This window comes from Chaetura pelagica, unplaced genomic scaffold (genome assembly GCF_000747805.2).
Source record: "Chaetura pelagica isolate M959 unplaced genomic scaffold, ChaPel_1.0 scaffold170, whole genome shotgun sequence".
Taxonomy (NCBI): domain Eukaryota; kingdom Metazoa; phylum Chordata; class Aves; order Apodiformes; family Apodidae; genus Chaetura; species Chaetura pelagica.
The window spans coordinates 2,244,827-2,270,594 of record NW_009952048.1 but is presented as its reverse complement, the minus strand read 5'-3'; the positions used below and the strand labels follow the sequence as shown (position 1 = coordinate 2,270,594).

General features: G+C 37.1%; 1 protein-coding gene across 1 annotated transcript in view; it reads right to left on the bottom strand.

The window, feature by feature from the left end:
- Positions 1-25,768, bottom strand: part of PHIP (pleckstrin homology domain interacting protein) — an 88,922-nt gene that overhangs the window by 46,531 nt on the left and 16,623 nt on the right. The window contains exons 6-11 of the mRNA XM_010003114.1: positions 20,499-20,569; positions 19,620-19,720; positions 19,474-19,514; positions 18,259-18,357; positions 16,211-16,364; positions 14,299-14,433 (exon numbers count right to left, since the gene is read on the bottom strand). Of these exons, the coding sequence (XP_010001416.1) occupies positions 14,299-14,433; positions 16,211-16,364; positions 18,259-18,357; positions 19,474-19,514; positions 19,620-19,720; positions 20,499-20,569 (601 nt within the window). The remainder of the gene's footprint in view (positions 1-14,298; positions 14,434-16,210; positions 16,365-18,258; positions 18,358-19,473; positions 19,515-19,619; positions 19,721-20,498; positions 20,570-25,768) is intronic.

Sequence of the window (25,768 nt, the reverse complement as noted above, 5' to 3'; positions counted from 1 at the left end):
CTTTCCCTAACTGTGGCAGGCCTACACAGTGCCAGAAAAAAACAATGGTATTCAGCCTGCAGGGAGTAACACTATGCACTTCTGCAGCACCTTCCAGAGGCCAGCAGTATTATTTTAAAAAGTTAATGAACCAAGCCTGGAAAAACCTGTGAGGTAAGTACTCTTCTTACTAACTTACAGGCTGAGACAAAGGCAAGAAAGCAGTCCAATTCTTTTGCCTGTGGTCTTACAACACATCCACACCCACACTCCTGCACGCACCCTCTGCGTCAGAGGCTGCTACACCAACTATCAACACTTTCAGGTATTTGACAAAGGTATTTTCTTACTACGGGTACATTCCGTTAAGTCAAATGAGTTTCTGGATTAGCAAAAGAGGAACATAAGTCTATGCAAGCTTTATGTTCTATTTTGCCCATTATTCCAGAAATGAATCCTTAACAGAAGTATTCTACAGAAAGAGATGGAAAACAAAGTTTTAAGCAAGAGACACTAACACCACAACAGTTAACAAAGCAGAAATAACGTAAGCTAAGCAAGATCCAACAACCAAGGCAAAGTTACAACTTTGTGCTGCTTTTTTTATGTAGAAAGCTCACCGTATTAAAAGGAGACACTTGGGGAGGCAGGTGGAAAGGGTAAGGAAATGCAGGCAAGATTAAGCTTTTCAGATGTATAGTAAAAACCTGGGAAAGGAGTACTTACACAGAGATTGCTCTTCCCCTTCCCTTCCTCCAGCAAAGGAAACATTAAAGTTTCAAGCTTCCTAATGAATTCAAGTCCTTCATAAATACGAGTTCAGGGTTCTCCCAGAGCCTAAGATTTGAATATTTTTTTGCTTTACAAAGGAAAAATAGGCATGCCATGGGAGAACTATTTGCTCACCGTTGTTAGGGGAAAAATAAGAAATAGAAGAAAAAAAAAAACAACAGAAGATGATGGGTTTTTCTAATCCTTCCCAGAAAGAAATTATTTGTAAGGATCATTTTCAAGAAATCCCTGGAAATTAGAGATTTAATTGGAAGAACAGTGAACTACCACTATTCTGTGATTAGTACAGTGCAAATAGTTTTATTCTAAGTGTGGCTACAATCTGCTTTAAACAGTGATTTTGGAAAGGATAGCAGTAAGACCTTTTAGTACATCCACTCAAGCCTGATGTACAATTAATTGGAAATAAATATTTTTAGTATTATAAGAACAAAATTACTGATGGGGATAAATTTCCAATATAGCAGTCCTATTACAAACTAAAGGACAAAGCCTACCAGAGTGTGTAGTCAGTAGAATTTCAATAAGCAAAATATTTTGGGATTAATAAATTATAATTTACAATGAATTTTCTTCAATAAAACTAACATAGAGGAATGAAACTAAATGTTAAGTTGCAAAAGGGGAAGCTGTAGTAGTTCAGTGAACCTGTAACTTCAGCAAGTTAAATAAAGGACTTCAGCAAGAAGGCAGATGCTTTCCTCACTCCATTTCTTCTAAATGCAAGATGCAAGAACTATAAAAAGACCATATCTGAAGCAGATAAGCTGTTCATTCTGTCTGGAACCTTTCTTTTTTTATCAATAGTGAAGGGAAGAGACTGCTCATGAGAATAGAGAAAGCACTGGTCAGTTAAGAGCTGTCACAAATGGTTGCCAAGAGTGAACATGTCAAGATGCTACTAGTAGCAAAGGAAGTAACAAGGATTCCTTGGTCACAAACAAGGAAGAACCAGTGATGCTACACAAAAAAGACTAAGGTAAAACTACTTTTAGTCTTAACACCAAGAATTAAGCTATTTGCTCATATTTTAACTAGTAAGGAAACAGATGGACATTGGTACATCACAAAGAGAGGAATTTTAATGAAATAAGAGAATGAAAACGGGAAGTTATTATTTCCTCTCAGTGTTGAAGAGAGCTTAGTGTTTTCCACAAAACCAAGGAGAACAGATGTGAAACTAGTACACAAAGTAACACATCTTAGGTCCAGAGAAATAATTTGTTATACGAAAACAGAGTAGTCTCAACTATAGAGAGCTCAATAATCTGCATTTCTGACCTGTTATCAATGGATAGTATTTCATACTTAAATCCTAGTTTTTAAGAAAAGACAGAGGAGAAAAGGAAAACAAATAGAGTAAAATTAAAATTAGTCAAGAGTATAGAGTACCAGGTAAACTTAGCAGACTTTCTTCAGTAAAATAACTGATTTTTTAATACAAAGAAAACACAATTCATTCAACCTAGCTAGGTTTCACGGCCATATGGCACTGAAAAATTAGTTCAAATTGAACATACTGTGATTACTAAAGGAAATGCAGAGTAGGTAAACTTGCTAAAGAAAGGATAACAGTTATTGGTTTTGGAAAGGCATACAGAGCTGAAAGGATGTTATCAGTTAAATTCCTCAAGCCTACAGAAAAAAAAAAAAAAAAAAAAAGAGCCCATTGATGAAGTGAACATTAGGAAATCATCCACTGAGGACACATTTGGGACACAGCACAAATGACATCGACTGAAGCAATTAAAAGGCAGCAGGACAAAATGCCAACAGGCCATGAATCTAGTAAGATTATTAGAAATAACTTACTAATACACATACTTCCAGAAACAAAAAATTGGAACTTGGGTTACAAAATAACACTATATGTTTCTGTCACACTTTCCAATACAAGACAATAATGCTGCTTAAAAAGTCAGCGAGCTAAGGCTCTACTAGCCTGAGGTAGATAATGTTCTCTCATGTCCTTCACACTGAGAGACTGAGGCAACTAGTTAGAAACACAGGGAGAAAGATCACTGTGTACTCATTACAATGTATTGCATATAATGCAATAACAAAAAATCCTAAAATATACCAAAAGTCTGTCTAGAAGAGAAAAGAAAGAGCACACATGCTAGACAGGCAGATAACAATAAGAAAAAACTCCTTCAAAGCAATATACATAATTTTTGCTTCCCATGTTAAAGATAAGTAAATTCTAAGAGGAAGAGTTACAGAGAAATATTTCCATTCATCATAACACAAAATCTAAGAGTTCAGATTCTTCACATGGACACTAAGGAGAGGACTGCTTTATATGCAGGTACAAAAATAACTTTAGCAGGAGAGAACTACTCTACATAAATGCATAGGAACAAATGTAGATTAGTGACGAAGCAACACTCAAACTTGAAAACTGAAATTTAGATTCCAATGATCACAAAAATGGTATGCCAGAACAACTTTCTAAAACTAGCGGAAAAAAAAGTAAACAAATAGTTATTAAAAACATATTATCTCTTTCATAAGTGATGAAACTACATCGCAGCTGCTCAAGTCAAACATTACCCAAGTATTCTGAAGTGCTTTTGCAAGTCTATGTTTCCTTTGCTTTATGAAACCATTTCTGATCACAGCATGCTTACAATGGCAAGCCAAAAACTAGGTACCATTTTCTGCAAAAGGAAGAGAGGTTGCTGCAGATTTGGAGGAGTAAAAAAGAACTTAGTTTTTATTAAGCCCGTTAAAAAAAAAAAAAAAAAAAATAATTTAACAGGGCTTCTACACTGCTTCCAGAAGGGTAACAAAGATTCAAATGGTAGGAAGAGGACAAGAAGTAATTTAAGAGTAAACATAGAAATGTTTCTGTTTTCCTACCATCCAAGTCAGTTTTCCATTCAGGAATGCTACATATATTTTAAAGATAAAAATACTAAATGAAAAGATCTGAGAGATCACCCACCATATGGTTGCCTGAAGTTACATAAAGGCTACATAAAAAGGATTTTCTGCTTTTTTTTTTTAAAAAAAAAAGTTGGGGGAAGGACACCATTTTTCTTAATAAACATTCTACAAACTCAGTACTGGCTTCTACTAAAGCATTATGCTGGCTTTGCTCTTCAGGATATGCTTTTACATACTACTCAAAGGTAGAACCTCTCAAAAAAAACCCAAAAACATTGCAATAGGAATGCATGCTGTCTGATTAAAAAATAATGCATCTATAATCTAAGTAATTTTGTATTTCAGGTGACTACAAAACCAGGTCTAAAAATACAACCCCATATAATCCCAGCAAAGCTGGAAATCTCTTCAGAGTTTATGAAGGTCATACATAAAAAATAACTGCTTTAAAATCTCTAGTTAGCACTTGAGATTACAGTGCGTTGTCCATATGAGTGAGCAGTTGCCTTTTCAGACATTAGTCCAAAAGAAATCACCTCATGGGGCAGAAAATCCATGTACAGATCATTCTACTGAGCTGTCCTAGATGGAATCTGATCTTCCATGTTGCTCTTCTGATAGACACTCCTGTTTTTTGGTATGCCATTTAGGCTAAAACTGATCAAGTAGTTATCAACAAAGATCTAGGTGGGCCATGCAAGTTAACTCATTAACAAAAAAGAAACAGTGTTGTAACTGATAATGCTGTTAGGGCTTCAGAGTTGAAACAAAAAATCCTAAAATATACCAAAAGTCTGTCTAGAAGAGAAAAGAAAGAGCACACATGCTAGACAGGCAGATAACAATAAGAAAAAACTCCTTCAAAGCAATATACATAATTTTTGCTTCCCATGTTAAAGATAAGTAAATTCTAAGAGGAAGAGTTACAGAGAAATATTTCCATTCATCATAACACAAAATCTAAGAGTTCAGATTCTTCACATGGACACTAAGGAGAGGACTGCTTTATATGCAGGTACAAAAATAACTTTAGCAGGAGAGAACTACTCTACATAAATGCATAGGAACAAATGTAGATTAGTGACGAAGCAACACTCAAACTTGAAAACTGAAATTTAGATTCCAATGATCACAAAAATGGTATGCCAGAACAACTTTCTAAAACTAGCGGAAAAAAAAGTAAACAAATAGTTATTAAAAACATATTATCTCTTTCATAAGTGATGAAACTACATCGCAGCTGCTCAAGTCAAACATTACCCAAGTATTCTGAAGTGCTTTTGCAAGTCTATGTTTCCTTTGCTTTATGAAACCATTTCTGATCACAGCATGCTTACAATGGCAAGCCAAAAACTAGGTACCATTTTCTGCAAAAGGAAGAGAGGTTGCTGCAGATTTGGAGGAGTAAAAAAGAACTTAGTTTTTATTAAGCCCGTTAAAAAAAAAAAAAAAAAATAATTTAACAGGGCTTCTACACTGCTTCCAGAAGGGTAACAAAGATTCAAATGGTAGGAAGAGGACAAGAAGTAATTTAAGAGTAAACATAGAAATGTTTCTGTTTTCCTACCATCCAAGTCAGTTTTCCATTCAGGAATGCTACATATATTTTAAAGATAAAAATACTAAATGAAAAGATCTGAGAGATCACCCACCATATGGTTGCCTGAAGTTACATAAAGGCTACATAAAAAGGATTTTCTGCTTTTTTTTTTTAAAAAAAAAAGTTGGGGGAAGGACACCATTTTTCTTAATAAACATTCTACAAACTCAGTACTGGCTTCTACTAAAGCATTATGCTGGCTTTGCTCTTCAGGATATGCTTTTACATACTACTCAAAGGTAGAACCTCTCAAAAAAAACCCAAAAACATTGCAATAGGAATGCATGCTGTCTGATTAAAAAATAATGCATCTATAATCTAAGTAATTTTGTATTTCAGGTGACTACAAAACCAGGTCTAAAAATACAACCCCATATAATCCCAGCAAAGCTGGAAATCTCTTCAGAGTTTATGAAGGTCATACATAAAAAATAACTGCTTTAAAATCTCTAGTTAGCACTTGAGATTACAGTGCGTTGTCCATATGAGTGAGCAGTTGCCTTTTCAGACATTAGTCCAAAAGAAATCACCTCATGGGGCAGAAAATCCATGTACAGATCATTCTACTGAGCTGTCCTAGATGGAATCTGATCTTCCATGTTGCTCTTCTGATAGACACTCCTGTTTTTTGGTATGCCATTTAGGCTAAAACTGATCAAGTAGTTATCAACAAAGATCTAGGTGGGCCATGCAAGTTAACTCATTAACAAAAAAGAAACAGTGTTGTAACTGATAATGCTGTTAGGGCTTCAGAGTTGAACAGATTGCACTGAAAGTAGAAGTAGCATTAGAAAGTAAGGAACTGCATCACACAGATGAGAGAAAGCTCACACCCCGTAAGCTGTGGTAGGAAAAGCATTAAGATACACAGACAGAAGGAGGCACAGTATAGGAATTAAGTGTTAAGTAATTAAGTGTTCACTCAAAACTAAAAATAAAGGACAGTTAACAACCAGCTCTCTGAAGGAGCAGGAGCACATGAAAAATCCAATTACAACTTAGTAGCCTCTGCTTGATTGACAATTTGCAGGAAGAAACCCTTTTGACCTGTAACATTTGATGCCACAGCACTGGTAGTAAATTTTAAGCAAAACAAGGATTGAACTGTACTAAAACATTCAAACAGTCATTAACAGGGAATGTGTGTGTCCAAATTCACAAAACCTAGACATCATCATCATTATGAAATACATTACTACTATCACCTCCATGAGGTTTCCCAAATTTTCTCACTGATTTATATAAAAACATAAGACATGGGAAGAGGGCAGAGAGACTTAGGGGTGAGGAACAACCAACACATCACTACATCCAGACGGTCTGATTCTTCAGCTGTAGTGCAGACTCTCCATTAACTTCAAGTAGGGTTAAAATTACACCCTCTACAATTTCCATAGTATAAATCAGTAAAATTCTTATGGGCTGCTTGAGCTTGACCCTTTTATGGTCAAGTTTTGTATATGACAGTTTCAGTCACTGCTTATGCTAATAGCTTCAAATAAACCAACAATATATCCAAAGCTCACAAGCCTAAGAGAATATTTCTGTTAAAAAATATCAACAGATATATTACGTGTCAGAAAGCTGGGGAAAACGTGTAAGCTTGAAGAAGGGCCATGCAATGCAACTACCATACATCCTATAAAAGTAATTAAGGACCCACTTGGAAAGAAATGTGGAACCAGGAATAGCATCAGACAACTTCACTTTTAATTAGACAACCACATAGCTATAGATGTGAGGACAAAAACCTCAGACATTAGCTTCAGCAATCTTGTCCTTAACTCCTTCATGTCTATGTGGCCAGAATTTTCAACCTTAACACCATGTGTTTTGTGTTTGTTTTTTATATAAAACACTTCTCTGCATTACCAGTTTTACACTGATTAACTAGTACCTGGCTATGAAAAGGCATATATTTACCATGGTAACTTCACAATGTAGGTAAAGCAAAACTAGTATGAATGCATTCCCTTGCCTCAAGCTCTCACTGGATGCATGACAATACACATTTCAATTTCAAAACCAAGTTTAATGTTCTAAACACAACTTAATGCTTTAATACACATGACTACGTTTTCTGATGTTGTGCTAGCATTTTTAAGAAGATTCATCAAGACACTATTTGGAAGAGCAGCAGCACTTTAGAGCTATACAAACTATTATAACAACGTAACCAGAACAGGGTGGCCTTGCAAGGCAGGTTAGTATTTGCTTGCTGATACCATTAGCCTATTTGTTTTCAAAGGCAATCAAATAGAATAAAGGAATTTTAGAGATCACCTTCAAAACAAGCATATGAAATGCATTTTTTTTATTTCCTCAGCCCAAGGCTTCTCAAGAAAAAAGCAACCTGAAAACTAAAGACCAAGAAGAGGTCCTTTTTTCTTTACTATAGTTCAGTTGCAAGAGCCTGGATCTAAACTTTAAGACTGGTCAGGTAATCAAAAGACCTAAAAATAACTAGAGTATTCACAAATAAAAGCTCTATTTGTTTGATCATATGAAAGCATTACATACATCACTATGTAACAAGACAGAACTTAATCTAATGAAAGCTACTGCACCAAAGTAAATAAGGTGTTAATGGGCAGTCATAGCAACACCACAAGATCCTTCCAACACACCTTTTCTTCTACCTAACCTTTCTAGCGGTAACTGTTAGAAAGACAGTCATGCTGTAATCCCTTAAGTGTGGAAAGCAGATACTGGAGTCTCATCTTTTCAAATACAGAGACAGAGATCTTCTAGGGAAATAAAACTTACATTCTTCCCAACTATTACTTCAGGAATACCTAACCTCTTCATGTACCTGACATGGATGCACAGAGATTAAAAAAGAAATTTAAAATTAACTGATAATTAAAGTAACAATATATAGTCCCTTCTATAAAAATTAACATTGAAGAAGGCACTATACATGTTTGCTTGAAAACTACATAATGAAGCTTTGTTATTTTTTCCCTTTTCAGAATATTTTCTCCTTAATTTGTGCCAACAGATATTAAGTTGGTCTTAAGTCTTGCTAGGAAACCCTGATCAGCTTCCTCAAGCACAGCTCTGCATTTTCATGTTTCACATATTACTAAATTAATATTAAAATTGCAACTGCAAAAACATTTGTTATAAAATTGACACTTTTCAAGCCAGCTGCTTACACTATACTTGGTTTTATGAAGGATTTTTAATACAGATGGAAGAAACCATGCTCATCACACTAGCCAAATCTTTGAATAAGCTATTTAAAATTCTGTGAATTAAACATGAAAGTGTTTCAGTCCTTACTTTGTTTTTAAAATATTCGTACTTAAGGTATAAGTTTCGTAATTTACTGCTGTTTAATAAGCATTTTGGAATGAACACACGCAAGTCACAAGCTTCCTAGTTCTGGATACAATGCCTATTTCCATAAAATGTAAGTAATGTATTTTACATGAAAGTGTGGGACTATGGATCACGTGCTTCCAACAGAAAAGTGCCCACAATGCAAGCAAACAGCTAGGATTCTGGTACAAAGATGTAGATTAAAATATGCCCCAGAAAACAAAAGATCACAGAGGAAATTATTTTTTTTCCTTACCTCTTGTCAAAAGAGAATCTGAAGCTTGTTTCAAATGACTAGTTTACAGAGCTTGAGCAGTAATGCATTTCTGAAATACATTCATGGTGTACTATATGCCATAATGAAATGTGTTTTGGGCATCCTGGTCTCTAAATTGGAAAGATACGGATTCAATGGATGAACCACTCGGTGGATAAGGAATTGGCTGGATGGTCACACTCAAAAAGTAGCCATCAACGGCTCAACATCCAAACGGAGACAAGTGGCATTCCCTACAGGTTGGTACTGGGACCCTGCTGTTTAACATTTTGTCAGCAACATGGACAATGGCAGCAAGTGCACCCTCAGCAAGTTTGCTGATGACACCAAGCTGTGAGGTGAGGTAAATATACTGTAGGGAAGGGAGACCATCCAGAGGGACCTTGACAGACTTGAGAGTTGGGCCCATGCTAACCTCATGAAGTTCAACAAGGCCAAGTGCAAGGTCCTGCACCTGGGTCAGGGCAATCTCATGCACAAATACCAGTTGGGCAGAGAGTGGATTGAGAATAGCCCTGAAGAAAAGGACTTGGGGTGTTGGTTGCTAAGAAGCTCAACATGATCTGGCAATGTGCGCTTGCAGCCCAGGAAGCCAACTGTGTGTCCTGGGCTGCATCAAAAGAATTGTGACCAGCAGGTCAAGAGAGGTGATTCTCCCCCTCTGCTCTGCTCTCCTAAGACCCCACATGGAGTGCTGTGTCCAGTTCTGGAGCCCCAACACAGAGATATATAGTGTGACCTTTAAGCGTCAAAGGCTAAGGAGGCTTAGTCTTTCAGCAATTCAGATAAAGTCACAAAGGTAAGAGGATTTTGAAGTACTCAGATCAGTGAAATTTAATGCAAAATCATAAAAATATTATTTTTGTATCAGTACTTCAAAGTGTTCTTCAGAATACAATGACAGGACTAAGGTCACCTTTGCACTGAGTTCAAAGTGGGTTCCAGAACTACCACCCATGCAGAGTGTGTTACAGAGAACACCAAAATACGACAGTGCTCAGAGTCTATCTTAGCACTAAACTAACGTTCACAGAATCAACCCAAATGAACTCTTCACAACCACTAGGAGGAACACATTAAGATTACAAACAAGCAAAAGTCTGACACAGGCATTCAGGCACACAGGAGGCCTCTGAGGCATGTGAATCATGTCAGTCCTAAGAAAGCCTACTACCAGCTACAGCAAAGCCCAGCTTCTCAAAGATGCAACTCACAATGAGAGTCAATCCAGTACAACAAAAGAACAATACCTAATCATTAAAGATCTTTTGGTTGTTGGTCTTGTTTGTAGTTTGTTGGGTTTTTTTTAATCTGTTGACTGGGAGAACCATTTCTTAGCAGTATTCCCACTTGATTCATTTTTACATTACACAAGAATTTCTTAAATGCTTTTAAGATTAATCTTTATCAATTAACAAACAAGTTTCTCAGTGCAGTAGTTGCAATGCCTGCTGAGTCACATATCAGGTTCAGACAAAGCCATTACATTCAAAGATATAGTACAAAAATCCAGTATTATACAATGACTGTAAAAATGCTTGCTCTCCAATAGTGTCTCATTCTTGCTACTATAGGACAGCTTTCATACTTACAATGACATACTTTTAAGTAACTGCAGTCACCATATGTTCCTGCAACTGTTCATAAAGCTCTGCTGTAAACAAAAACAAAAGAAACGAAAAAAAGAGAGAAAGATAAAAAGCACAGAGCTACAGACCTGAACATATCCTGAAATCTTTAGGGAACTTTTTTTAATATTCTTCTATAGGGTAGCTCACTCATGGGACAAGGACTATCAGTTTTACCACAGGAGAATCCTACACTCTAAGGCTCCAGACACTACCTTTTGCAAGCAGCGTGAATCAGCAGAAGAGCTCAGTCCTAAAAGGTACTGCTTAAAGGAAAGCATGCTTAAAGGAAACAATTCAAGTCCAAAATAATACAAATCAAGGGCAGCACCGTAATACCACAAATCTGTGGAACACTAGTACTTCATGTCCAAACTGCAACATCAAGAAAAATCCAATTACCAAACCAAACGGAATTGTCATGGTTGGAAAGGACCTCTGAGATCACTGACTCCGACCATCAACACAAAAACAAAAACAACAAAAAACCCCCAAACCAACCAAACAAAAAACACAAACAAACAAAAAAACACAAAACCACAATGTCAGCCACTAGAGCATGTCCTGAAATACCAAATCTACACAGCTTTTGAATGCGTCCAAGGATGGTGACTCCACCACCTCCCTGGGGAGACTGTTCCAGTGTCTGACCACTCTCAGTATAGAAATTCTTCCTAATATCCAATCTAAACGTCCCCTGCTGCAACTTCAAGCCATTTCCTCTGATCCTGTCAGTATTCACTCGGGAGAAGAGGCCAACACCCACCTCACTACAGCCTCCTTTCAGGTAGTTGCAGAGGGTGATGAAGTCTCCTCTCAGTTCCCTTTTGTTCAGACTAAAAAGACAAACAAAAACTCATGCACCCACTGAACACTACTAGGCATCTCCTTTTCGATGTGGAAGATTTTCAAGTCCCTGTAGCTTTCTTTTTCCTCTCACACATTCTGAGAATTGAGAAATTTCTGCTTAAAGTCTACAGGAACTGTAAGCATTGGGCTAAGCTGAGTGCCAATCCTGGCATTCCTAACAAACCAACAGTGGCAGGACTATTAAGAAGGACCTTAGTGAGAACACCTGAAAGAAAATAGATCCTGTGACAACAACTGGTGTACACTTTTTATTTATGACCTAACAGAGCAATAATCCCACATGTTCAAGAGCTTGCCTGAAGCTTAAAGCCACTTTTGACTTTACCTAGATGATGAATTCCATAACCAGGAAAACAAACCTAGAAGCACCTAAACCCACAGGCTACAGATTCATGCCTCTCCACAGTGGCACAACTTCAAAAGAAGCTGGAAAAAATTCCTGTCTAGACATTTATAGCTGAGACACCCTCCTGGGTAAGTGGCAGGTGTTGAACTGAACACCTTGCTACTGAGAACAGAAACTAGGTCTTCTATTTCTCAGTTCAACAGCTTAACATTAGTTAAGGCAATCCCAAAAGATGAGTGCCACCTGCTCCTGTGTCCTGCTTTTAGGAGAGCAGGGAGCTCTCTCAGTTCTTGGAAGGGTGCCTTACTGCACAAGGAATCCAGACACCTCATTGCAGGCTTGAGTAAGAAACTGCATTCCTACCATAACTCTATGTATGATATCACACAGTGCTTATCACTAGACAACCCCACCACCATTCACTGTATTTATTTTTTTTCCTGGATGACCCACTAAGACACCTAAATCTCATTTACTGCTCAGTAAACTGAGGATTTGGTAGGATACTGCACCACTTCAGAGACTAAGGATCTCAGTTCCCAGTAATTTAGGTGCCTCAACAGTTACAGTCCTCAGTGAATCTAGGCCCTGGGAAATGAGGCACAATTTAAACATTTGCATGGATTTGTGTTGTCCTTTTGTGGCAGAAAAACAAGTGTGGTTCCTCCAGATAATGTTCCCTGTCTCATCCAAAAGAACCCAATCTGTAAAATCTTCCCACCCCCTGAATAAAAATACTGTTTTTCAGAACTATGAGATGACATATTGAGCAAGTCAATAAGGGTCACAGCAGTTATCAGAATAATTTAATAGTGGCTAATCTAATGATGTTCCCAGCTGATATGTCACCTAGGACACTGGGAGAAGACTGGCAGCTCTGTATGCATTCATGCCCTCCCTTACTGAAACAGAACACCTACCATTTGCAACTCTGCAGAGGTGCCTATGCAATCAAGTCTCATGGTCTAGAATCATCTCCCCCTCCATATCACCTAAGAAAACCTTTAATTTCCACCCATGTCTTTTGAAGCATCAAAGACTGGTGAAATATTCAGAGACTGTACAGAGGTGCCTGTTTTGCATACCTGGCTCATCTGACTTATTCATTGGTTTGAGACAAACTGATTACCAGATTTACAATTCCCCTCACCTCACACAGCAGGCAGACTTTCTCACATTCATTTCCAGCATGAAGCACAGATTACTAGCTGCTGAGATCTGATGGTCTACATGTTTCTCTGACTCCAAAGATCTTTAAATGTACGTGGCGTTTACCTTTTCTAGGTATTTGTGTTGTATTGTGTCCTTGAAATAAATATTTCAGTCTCACAGGGAGGATACCTAACATCACAGGCATCTGTAATTCATATTCTGATGGCTCTTAAATGGACTTTTATAAAACGCAGATGTGCTCAGCCTCTTTTGACCTTACATTTCACAGAAACTTACGAGACAACCGTCGTAACAGTGGAATGGCAACCTAACCACGTAATGAGAACATACACCTCAATTGGTTACAGTGAATAGTACCAAGTAATGAAGATCTGTGCTCATAACTCCAAGATGATTGTCTGGACCCTTCATAAATTCAGTTACAGAAATCAATGCAGAGAGAACAATATTGAACCTAGGTCAGTGCTGAACGAGTCAGGGCTGCTGTCTCCCGTTAAGCTTGGCAGAATTTCTTCAGAGACTTTATGAACTGCATTGTACACTGCACATCTCAAAATCTTTTCTACAGGTTCAGAGTGACCTTCCTGGCTTGACTTAAGTTTCTAAATGACCTTTATTTCTGTAAGTGCAACTATGGCAGGTTTCTTCTTCAGATAATATTCTTTATGCTGGTCTCCAAGACTGCCATCCTGCTATGGCTGAAGGCTCAATGAAGCCAATTTGCCTACTCTCAGCATTCTCAATGATTTTTCATATTCTAGAAAGACTTTTGTAATTTTCTCCAGGAGATAAAGTATAAATTGCACAACACATCATTACCTTTTTGAGGAAAAAGATATGTACAAAGACCCCTGTAGTATCAAGAAACAGATGGAAATACCAGTTGCATCCATCTTCCAGAAGAATTAGTTTAGTGAAGAACAGACCAAATTTGAACCCTGCATGTGGAGGAGCTCTACACAGAAAGGCTGATAGTATTCAGTACAATGGGCCAAGGAGCATACAACAACTTTGTATGAAATCAGGTGACTCCTGAAGAAACAGCTTTAGCCAGATTGAGAATTAGTAATGCAAAAATAAATCAAATTTCACCTTGGTTCCCCAGAAAGGAAACAGAGCACTAAAGGAGGGTCTCTGTCCTCCCGTCTCTTACACATCGTCTCTGACAATGTAAATGACCACTCCAGTTTCACATGGCAGCAGCATATATAAAGATGACACTACAAAATACAGCTGAAGAAACAACTTTTTACATTTCATCTTAACCCCACTAAACCGAATAGGAATTTCTCTTGATTTCACTGGATGCAGGATCTTGCCCTATACAAATGCATGCTTCAAGATGGCCTATATAAGAATGTACTAAAGCCAAAGTTTAGAAAGGTTGCTTTGGCACATCCGCATAAAGCACAATAATTACCATGTTGAAGTAAGACCGGATTTTGACTCCTCTTGCCAAATCCCAAACTATGACATTTCCATCATGTCCAGCAGAGAACAGAACTCTTGGATCAAATGGATGGGGTTCAAGTACAAACACTTCATCTTCATGTCCCTGCAATTAAAGATACAGCAAGATGAGCAAGAGGATTGTCTCAAATACTTAACTCAGGAATTCAGTACGGTAACACTGGCAACTGCCAAGATTCATCTAAGAAACTGTCCAGCAAACCACAACTACTTTGACCACACACTTCTTTTTGTAGCAGTGTATTATACACTTCCCTTTGCAGATGCCAGACTAAGAAGTCTGTCAAGTATGCCACCTTCACAACAAGTATGTGCCAATAGTTTAACCATAATTTTACATTACTAGAATCCACAATGTTTGGTACTTCTGGTCTTAATGCTCCACAAATTTCAACTTGTTTAGGCAGAGTAGTAGATAAAAAGTCTGCTTCTTAAATTTAATTAAAAAAAAAAAAGTTACTTTAGAATCAAATATGTAACTAGAAGTCAGGGAACATCATCTCAGAAACTAATACTAAATTCTAACGCTTTGCATTAAATACGTCAATCTCTAAACTTCCACTGTTCAGCGGATATGGCATTGGCTGGATGGTCACATCCAGAGGGTAGCGGCCAATGGCTCAAGGTCCAGATGGAAAATAGTGACAAGTGGTGTCCCTCAGGGGTCAGTGCTGGGCCCAGTGTTGTTTAGTATCTTCATTAATGATACTGACAGTGGCATTGAGAGCACCCTCAGCAAGTTTGCTGATGACACCAAGCTGGGTGGTGCAGTTGATCTGCCAGAGGAACAGGAGGTCATTCTGAGGGACCTGGACAAGCTGGAGAAGTGGGCCCAGGTGAACTAGAGAGCAGCCCTGTGAAGAAAGACCTGGGGGTACTAGTGGATCAAAAACTGGACATGAGCCACCAATGTGCAACTGCAGCCCAGAAGGCCAACTCCATCCTGGGCTGCACGAATATAAGTGTTGCCAGCAGATCAAGAGAGGTGATTCTGCCCCTCTACTCTGCCCTGGTGAGACCTCACCTGGAGGACCTTACAGTGACCTTCCAATACATGAATGGGGCCTACAAGAAGGCTGGGGAAGAGCTGTTCACTAGGGCATGTAACATTAGGACAAGGGGTAATGGTTTTAAGCTAGAGAAGGGTAGATTTAGGTTGGACACTAAGGAAAAGTTCTCCAATATGAGGGTGGTGGATCCCTGGAACAGGTTGCCTAGAGAGGTGGTGGAGGCCCCATCCCTGGAGACATTCAAGGTCAGGCTTGATGGGGCTCTGAGCAACCTGATCTATTGTGACATGTCCCTGCCTATTGTCTGGGAGTTGGACCAGATGACCTTCAAAGTTCCTTCAAACCCAAGATACTCTATAATCCTGTGATTCTAACAGAGCATCTAGTTACATAGATTTACCTATTTTATCAGTTAAAAAAAGTATCACTTAGGTAAAAATGTTGGGTTTATTCCAGCTAGCCAATTATTTTTTTGTACTCATGGAATGATTAGGTTGCAGAAGTGTCTCCTGTTTAAAGAGGACAAATTTATCCAGTAATGTATTTAAAAATATTTGTCATGTTAAATAAAGGTAAAAAACCCAACTGCTTCATTCTCTCCTTCAAGAGAGCATTTTAGGAAAAAAAAAAGTCTAAAACTGGTTTCAGACATCTTGAACAGTCATGGTTATTTGTGACTTTAAAGCTTTATTTTCTAATAAGCATCTGACAAACATGCCTATTACACTTCAGTTAACTGGATACATATGTTAAGGGACTTTTCAGACAGAAAAAAACGCATAAAGAAGAATTTTGATGATGAATATGCAAATTTTGTATTCAGGACTGATAAATCAAGATGAAACACCTTACCATAAGAATATGGATGAGTTGTCCAGTGAAAGAATTCCAAACTTTCAGAGTCATATTATTTACTGCAGTTATAACAGAGTTGTCGTGGCGGTCCCATGCCACCATGGTCACTTTCAGCTTTGTGATTTTATCTTCAACTCCTTGTAAACTTTGTCTACAACAAAAGTGCAAGAAGTTTCAAAGCAATCCTAGTTTACCAAAATATTTATGTCCCTCAGAAGTTAAAATACTTCTGTATTTTGTTTTATTAAGAATAGAAGCATTGCTTCTTCAAGAAATTAGAAAAATTAGAGATGTTTCTCATTATGTGGCACTTACAACCACAAATTAATTTAAATGTTTAAACAATGCCTTTAGGGTCCTCTTAGTATCTTAAGGAGTATGTTGATCTGCTTTTCCAGAAAATAGCCTCTGATACATGACCTAACCCAATTAGATTTGATAGCAACAGTAACTGTTGTGACATTTGAAGAGCAAAAATCCAAACTATAGTCAACCAGTGAACAGTAGCTCGTTCAGGAAAATCTCTGTAATAAGTAGTTATAAATATAGAGAGAAATATTCAGTTACCTTTACATGAGTTAGATTCTCAGGCTATATTCAGTACTATACCACCACTCTTACATCACTTTACTACCAGCAACGATGGTACTTAACTTCATATGTATTTTATTTTTATCCCTATGAAAATCAAACACTAGTCATCTATAACAATCTACCAGAATACTTAAAAAACTACATCATTGTCAGTGTGGTTTAAAGATGAAACACCACTGAAATCTCTAGCACGTACACTTCTTGGCAAGTATCAACCAAACGTACCAATAGCATGTTACCACCAAGTAGGAGACAAAACACAGACTCTTCCACTGCACAATAGCATATACATTATACAACCCAATAATAATTAATCCACACTGCACAACAGCATATATATTGTACAACCCAATAATAGAAAATGTAGTTATAGTCAGATTCCTTTCAAGATTCAATGCAGAGCCCATGAGGCTTTATAAGCAGGATTTACTCTTTCCTTTCAGCGCAGCAATTTAATTATCTTTGATAAAACTGTGCTTGTGCAGAAAAGATCAAATTTGGAACTGCACTTAACCCTCTAGTCAAAAGGACAAAACAGAATTCAGCTAAAGGTACTGTAATGAAATGAACAGTTTAGTTTCTCAAAGTTCAGCATTTGTGACCACAATGTAGAAGAATCCTTTCCTATTTTTCCCATGATCAGATAGAACTATGAATTTTTACAGGCTGCATTTTCAAGAGAGAGTAACTTGGCCTGTTCTCAAAATACCAAAGTGTTTCATACACTCTTGCCCAACAGTTTTATATTCATGTTTGGTTACATCTGCCCACAACTGACAAGATACTGTCAAGAAACAAGAAACATCTAACTAAATTACAGCTTATTCAGCCTTGTCTTCCATTCCTCTCTTGGTCTTTCAGATATCGTTCCACAGGATTACCCCTAAAACAACTGAAGTATTTTTTATATTAAAGAACACAATTTGTACTGAGTCATCCAACATCTCCAAGACTACTTGGTTGCTTCTTCTAGCATACAGAAGTTTTCCATACCTACAAAGCCTTGTAAATCCTCATGTTGTTTAAACAAATGAGAACCCATTACAGATCAGGAGATTTATTTGCTCCGGCATGTGGTATGAAAGAGCCCAATGCTGCTTTTCTGAGCACACAAGACTCCACAATATCCTGAAGTATTACTAAAATGCAAGCAATCTCACTAACATATCTGACCTGGTATTCTTTCTGCAGAAAAAAATGTGTAAAAAACCATATAAATGTGACCCTTAATGTGGACCTATTACCAGGAAAAGCTAGTTTCCACAGGTGAATATTTCTTTTCATTTGACTTCAAGAGCTAGGCAAGCATATTGTGCATTTAAGCAATAATAATTTCAGATACCCTTCCCCAAGCCCCCATTTTTTCTTTTTTTTTCTTTTTTTTTAGTTAGCAATTTTTATCAATGGCCTTCAAGTATTTATCTGATAGCAGATCATTTTACATGACTTACCCAGATGGGCGAGTAGCCATATCTAACAAAATGCTTTTCCATTCCCTTCGTTTAAATTGCCAGATTCTTGCTGTTCCATCACGGCTTCCACTCACAAATCTAACAAAAAGGGGGAAAAAAGTTACTCAGAGATCAAAGGCAGATCTGTACAGAAAGAGATTGAAAATTGAAATTATAACTCAAAAAAGGAAGCCGTAAGTAAGAAATCCAAACAGTTCCAGAATGCTGTACAACTGGTTTGAGGACAAAACCACTTCCTGTCCCAGTAAAAAACTGAAGGCCTGCAAAAAGCAGAACCTGCTTCCCTATGCTGAGCCCCTTCCAAACTAACTGTACTTTGACCTTTGGTGCACCTTGCTGAGTTATGACACTGCTCTGACACAGCGACACCATAATTCAATGAGCATCCTAAAAACTGACCCTATCACACCAGGTAAAGCTAAGGAAGAAATCTAAAGGGTAAAAACAGCTGAAGGGCCAGGACAGCCCTGCAAGATGTAAAGACATGATTTAAGACAATTAAACCCTTCTCCAACTAAGCTAGCACTGTATGTTGAGTAAGTAGAATTATACTTATCTGAATAAGTATTTCCCAGCTTTAGTTTATCCCCCACCTTTCCTTCCCCCTTTTTGAGGTGCAGGGGTAGAAGGAGGAGAAAGAGGTGGATGGAGCAGAAAGAAGCTTGGTTTACCACTATTCGTATCGTAATTCAAGTGTAGATTATAACATCAATTAAATGAAGTGTCAGAAACTTCATAATCAACTGAATTGTTTTCTTTAGCATCCTTGACATCAAAAACTTGAAGTTAAACATTTAAAAAAATTGGCTAGCTAAATAAGATCTTGTTAGCTTTAGTTTGAGAGTTTTCCTGTATCCAGAAGTCACTTAATTGAAAAATGTTTTAAATATTTAAATTTATCTAAAAATGGATCTATTGTACATGTGAATATAAATATATATTCCTTAAAGAAATGCCTTTTTATACGCCTTTATTTTGGCAAATTCAAAATACTTTAATTGTTCATTAAAATGAAAAGAACAGTACAACTGAAGCAGTGTTATTAAAGCAAAACAGTAATTATATATTATTTTACCAGATGAACCTCAAAACCGAAAGAGATTTTTTTTTTTAATAACCATTTCCAGAAACTGGTATTTACAAACATCTACAAGGTCAAAAATCTAGCTCTGAATAAATAAGTTACGTGCTTACCTGCTACTACTATTAGAAAACTGAATGCTGTCAACTTTGTCCTATATAAGAGAGTTGAAAAAATATCAAATACAATTCCAAATCATCCAAATTTATACAAATTATTATATTAATCGCAGACATATATAATTTTAAAAAGTATTTACAGTATGAAACTCCAACTCTGATATCTTCTCTGGCTGACCTGATCCAAAGTAATAAACCCTAATGATGTGATCTGTACTCCCAGTGGCCAAAAACATTCCACCTGAGAAAAACAAACAGATAGGTTTTAAGAAAAAAGGCCAATCTAATGTTATTACAGTATTTTCAAATTGCTGTGACAGCAAATACTTAAATTAGTCCCTTAAATTTATAGCTGTCTCTCATTTCACCTATTTCTATAACTGACTTTTAAGTAAAAACAAAATTTAGAAACTCAAAATTACCTCACATTTCCTGTCAAATAAATATGCATTTGCAGATGTATCTGAGATATTAACTAACTATGGTAATATTTTGCAACTGAGCCCCTAGAACCCTCAAACGTAACAAAAACTGAATGGAACTCCAGCTCCAGTACACTTTCTGAAAATACGTTTGCATCATTTTGATTGTTTATCCAATGACTTATGCTGCATTCTTCAATTGCCAGCTCTGGAATCATTGAAATTTAGACCGTGAGGACATGATAATCAACACCTTCTTGTCCCAGTCACTATAAATTCTATCTCAGATAAAGCCTACTCTCAGAATCACCCTCAAAAAAAAGATATACATTGTGTTTTAAAAGACTTTCAAGTCACAAGACTTGCTCTCAACATTTTTTATTTAGCTGTTTTCAACAAGTTCCCTCACACCAAGAATTAAAGCATAGTTTCTGAATTTCTATTTTAAACGTTTGGGATTTTTTTAATAACTACTTTAACTCAATTCTATCTTATTAACAAGAAATATGCTACTTCGTTTTACTCTCCAAACCACTTCTTATATTGATATATTGATGCAAGGGAGAAAAAAACCAAAAAAGTAAAAAAGTCTTTTACCAGCACTGAAAGAAGAACAGATCATTTGGACTCCGGGCCGAGGGCGTTCTGTAAACTTTGTTGGTCTTGGACTACAAATAAAGAAACAGTTAAATAACTTCCCAATAGGACTTTTTTTTTTTTTTTTTTTAGTCAATATCTTAGAAATAAAGCACAGAAGGACAAAATTAAATATGAAGGAACAGATGGTTGCCCATCTCTAACTAAACAACCTCATGTGATTATGCTTCATGATCTGATCTTTAGGAAACTAAGACATCCAGATGGACTAAGTAAGTAATCCATGTATCAAGGAGAGCTGTAACACAACTTAAATCCCATGCCCCTCTGATACTGCTATGCAGATCACTCTCCTTAAGTCACTGGCAAAGCAGAATAGAAGACACTAAAGCAAGCTGCCCATTATTTTAAGTTCTAAACCCTGGGTGTACTGGAACTCCAGTTTTTTCCTGCAGCACATAGCTGGCTTTTACAAGAGTGAACACAGCTTGGTGCTCTTTATAGAAGGGATACACAAGATATTTAAACAAATTCAGAGTTTTTCACGGTATTAGAATATACCACTGTCTTCAGAGGATGTGTATTTTTGTGGGCTGTTCCATATAGTGCCCAAAGAATGTCAGGATAAAGGCTAGATGTTTGTAAGGGATTTTATTTTATAGCCTATGCTTCCTTTTAGGCATTTCAGAACCTTTCAATGGATTTGGCACTTTAAGAGTATATAAAAACGAAACAAATCAGGTCTGGTTCTTCAATCACTACAATTCTGCCTGTGCACTGCAGCAATCTCAGATCAGTAGGTGGTTCCTGCACAGTATGCCATTTGCAATCTTCACTTAAAAATAAGCTTACTAGAGAGCTGCAGCATTACACCCACAAGTGTCATCACTAAAGATGTTTTAACATTAAAAATGCATATTCATAACTTATCTAAATTTTTATCATTTCAAAGCAAAATTGTCCATATAATACACTTCAGGTGAAGGCACGTACATAAGAGATCTTTCTCCACAAATCACCTATTGCTATCTCAAAAATAAGCATTAAACCTTAGTGGTGCCTATGCAGAAAACAAAGTAATAAACACCAGGAACACTTGATAAGAAATCTTTCTCCAAATTGTCCATTCAGTACAGGCTGTTTCTGAGAACTGTCTTTTAGGAACTTTAAGGTAACTCTCCGCAGACTTGTCACAAGGAAACTTCACAACAAGATACACTAAACAAGACAAAGATCCATTCTACGAAACAGTTGAAACTGTTCTTAACTGAGATGCTAACATAAAAAGAACTATCAGATGATTCAATATGCAGCTTACATAATTTGGAGCAAGTGTAAATAGATAAATAGGTTGCTGTTTTCCTCCACTGTGGTTTGTGAACTCTGCCTTTGGAGTTAGGACAGCTGCAAAATAGAGCAAGTATGCACTTATGTTCTAGTTTAGATAATCAAGTTAAATTCTCCAACTTACGTCTCTCTAAAGTGTGTTATTTTACACTAGAGCAGACTTTGCAAAATGAACTGGGCAATCAGTACTTTTGGAAAGCAAGGAAAGTGGACCAAATTGTAATTTCTTGAAATAAACAGGAACCAAGCTAATTATTTTGCTTTACAAATATTCTCAATCTAATTATTAAGTGGCTGGACAACAATCAGATACCTTTCTCAACATTTCATAGAGACATCGAGAAAAGCTCTGGTAAACCATTTTGCTCTTGGAGGAGACCTGTATTAAGTTCAAATCAGATACAGAAATGAGGGGGACTGCAGTCAATAAATAATCTGCACTCAGAGCAGCAATGAAGACAACCTGTCTTTGTGTCTCAACTAAGGGACACACTCACCCATATACACATCTCACAAGTTCATCTTGTTCAAAACACAGCAACAGTGCAGGAATGGTTAACTAATCCAAGTCCTGCAGACTGCACTCACTCCAGAAACATACTGGCTCAGGTAAAGCTTCTTCCCAGGTAACAAATGTGCAATATAACCTCTCCAAACTAAGTCTTCATTCACAAGCTAACAAACAAGGTTCAGCATATCTTGATTCTAATGTATGATCAGCCCCTTTAACACCAAGTGCCTTCTGCTTACAAAAGGAGATGGGAAGTATCACACCACATTGATGACAACTGAGAAATCAAGTTTTGTCCAAAACAGGAACATCAAAATCATCAGCATGTGTTTTTTCTAAGTCATTTTCTTCTTTTTAAAATTGTGAGGGGAAAAACAGAAGAGAACTATAGCAGTATAGTAAGCTTCTCTATCTAAATCTGTGAGACAGTTCTGCTGCCTTGTTCATATGTACTGCCAGTAACAGACTAACACTGGAAACTCTTGATTGCCTAATGTTTTGTTTTCCCATCCTGTTTGGGCCACATTTCTTGACTTCCTTACCTGTAGCAACAACCAACCCTACTGTTCCTCTATTTGGAAAACAAATTAATCTATCTGGAACGTTACTGCTTTTAGGCATACATGCTAACTGCCTGGTCAGAAATCTCTTCAATGAAAGAAGAGAAGCATGTAGGAGGCTCCGTAATACTGAAGAACATGCACTCACAATAGCCACAGAAGCACGTGAACAAGGTTGATCATTCTCCTCTGAACATGGGAATTTTGCGGTCAGTTGTGCCAATGTTTACGTTTCACCCTATGGCATCCAATCTGTTGTGTCTTTTTGCACTTTATCAAAAGAGCTCTGTCACAAAGTATCTCCTGGCTGGACCATATATGTGACCTAGATACTGAACATGCCTCAATTAATGAGGCTATAAAAAAATTGTGAAACCAGAATGGGAAGCCTCTACTTTCAAAGATGTTATTAATACTGCAGCAGAGCTGCTGGTGAAGTCGAATACAAAGATTTTTGTGATCTACGAATGAAACAAAATAAAACATTTGCACCGACTGAAAGACAAAAAAACCCCAAAACAAACAACAAAACAACAGAACTGGGACAGGGCACTAAATATTATAAGGATTAAAGGATATTAAAGTGCCTTTAATGGCAAACACTACAGTTTTCAGGGCAGTGAGTTTTCCAGTTCTTAATTATCTGTTGAGATAAAATAACTGCTCCATAATATTTTGATCTAATTTTAGAATTGGAGAATGAAGAACAATTTTGATTTTTGTCATCCCTTGAATAAGCTGATAGAGAAAGACAGCCTTCAGGGGGAATTCTTTCCAAAAGGCACTAAGACCAATTTTCAGTTAAAGACATGCAGTTGAACCAGTAGACTTAACCATTTAAGCCATGTTCCCCTGAAACAGTTTTCAGCATAGTTAAGAACCAAACTGATTATTTTTGAGAGCACATCAAACACAGTAGTGTATCCAAATGCTCCCTTTCCCATATTTCATGAAAAAGTTCAGCAAGTACTGCTGGCATTTTCAATCATCTTGAAACTACAGTCAACCATATGATCATCATGAGGCTGCTAAACAGCTCATAATCTTAACTCACTGCCAGATGATTCAATTAATGCAGAGTATAAAAAACAGGGGGTGGAGTGTATATATATATATTTTTTACTTTATGGGGTTTTTTGAGCAGCTGAAATTTCAAGACTTCACCACCAGTCCCAATTTGAAGTATTGGACAATTCAGTAACACCCTTTCATCACTGATAGCAACAGTATTATTGAAGGACAGGCTGCAATCAAGCTCAGAAGGAGCAGGAAATCAAGTTCTGACTTAAGCATGTGATAGCACTCTTGCCTGGGAGGGGTGGGTGGCTGGAACTGAGACACAGGGCTGCAAGCTCAGAACCTGAGTAATTTATTTTCTCTGCCAGCTTTCGTCCTTTTTAGAGACTGAACAGAAGAAAGCCTGTATTTCTTCCTATAGCAAAAAAAGGAAGGCCAAACTTCCCACCCTGACAGTTATTCTCTGTTACAGATAGGCTACACATCATATTTGTCATACAATAACCTCACAAAGTGCCTTACAAAAAAAAAAATTAACAGGAATATATTTTCCCTTTGATGCTCTTACATTGCTGTCATTTCTTTTCCCCCCAGCATATTACTGAATGGATGTGGAGGGAACCTGACATGTTTCCACAATTCTGGAACCAATTCCAGATCTAAAGGTGTATGGAAGTGCAAACACCTCATCCAAAACAGTATGACAACCTACACCCGTTACTGAGACACGTGTTCATAAAATGCAGCCTACTTGTGAAGAATTACACTGGACTCTCAGTTTGCTAGTATCACTTCATATGATTTACTGGAATAAACACAATCCCAGTTAGAAAAGTTTACAGTTTAGCAAATTAAGTAAAACCTTCTGTAGCTAACAAATTCTACTGAATTAGTACACTGTTCAATTCAGAAAACGCTACATAAAGACTTTCATGGGTGTCCAATTATTTTGATATCATAAGTTATATTTTTATATATATTTATATTATATATATATATTATATATATATTTTGATATCATAAGTTATGGCATTATGACATGCAGTTATGGTCCAGCCCCAAAAGACAGGACTGTTTGTTACTTAGACTTTATCATCTTTTTGTCAAGACTTAGCTTTGATCAAACAGCATCAATTACTTCAAATACATAACAGCTCTACTAAGTTCAAACTAAGATCTAAGACCAGTATCCTACCTTCCAGGTAGCCAAAAGTCAATATGTAAAAGCAGAAAAAGCAGGTATCTTTATATAATGCATCAGAATATCCTGTAGCAAGGACCTGCATACCTTAACTGCGTATCTTGTAAAGAACCATCTCCTTCCAATTCTGGAATCAGCTATCTTCACTGGATACCCTCTAGTACAATAAGGGCACACAAGCAGTTACTCTGCACTCTGTCATTAAGCACCATGAATCACTGGCATGACTTGGGTTACCAGAGCACCTCCTTGCTGTGCTGCACAAGACAGCTGAACTGATCTGTTCTGTCTGTACTGCTGTCTGACCACATCTGCTGCGACTACTTACATGTGTTAGCATTACTCTAAAATCTTACATTGCTTTAATATTTGCCAAGTGCCTCTCACTGAGAAACTATATTCTGTTTACATATCACCATGGACAGGCATTAGTTGAAAATCCCCTACCATAGCTGATGACAGCTTTCTCCCTCCCTTAAGTTTTATCTCAAGATAAAGCCCATCCAACTGGATGATTCATCCAAATGTCCATTACTGCTAAACATTCACCTTCCAGTTCACATAGTATAACCCACACAAATCTCATTAATTCTCCTGTTCTTCAATGACAGAATTAGTTTCAAAATTCAGTTCC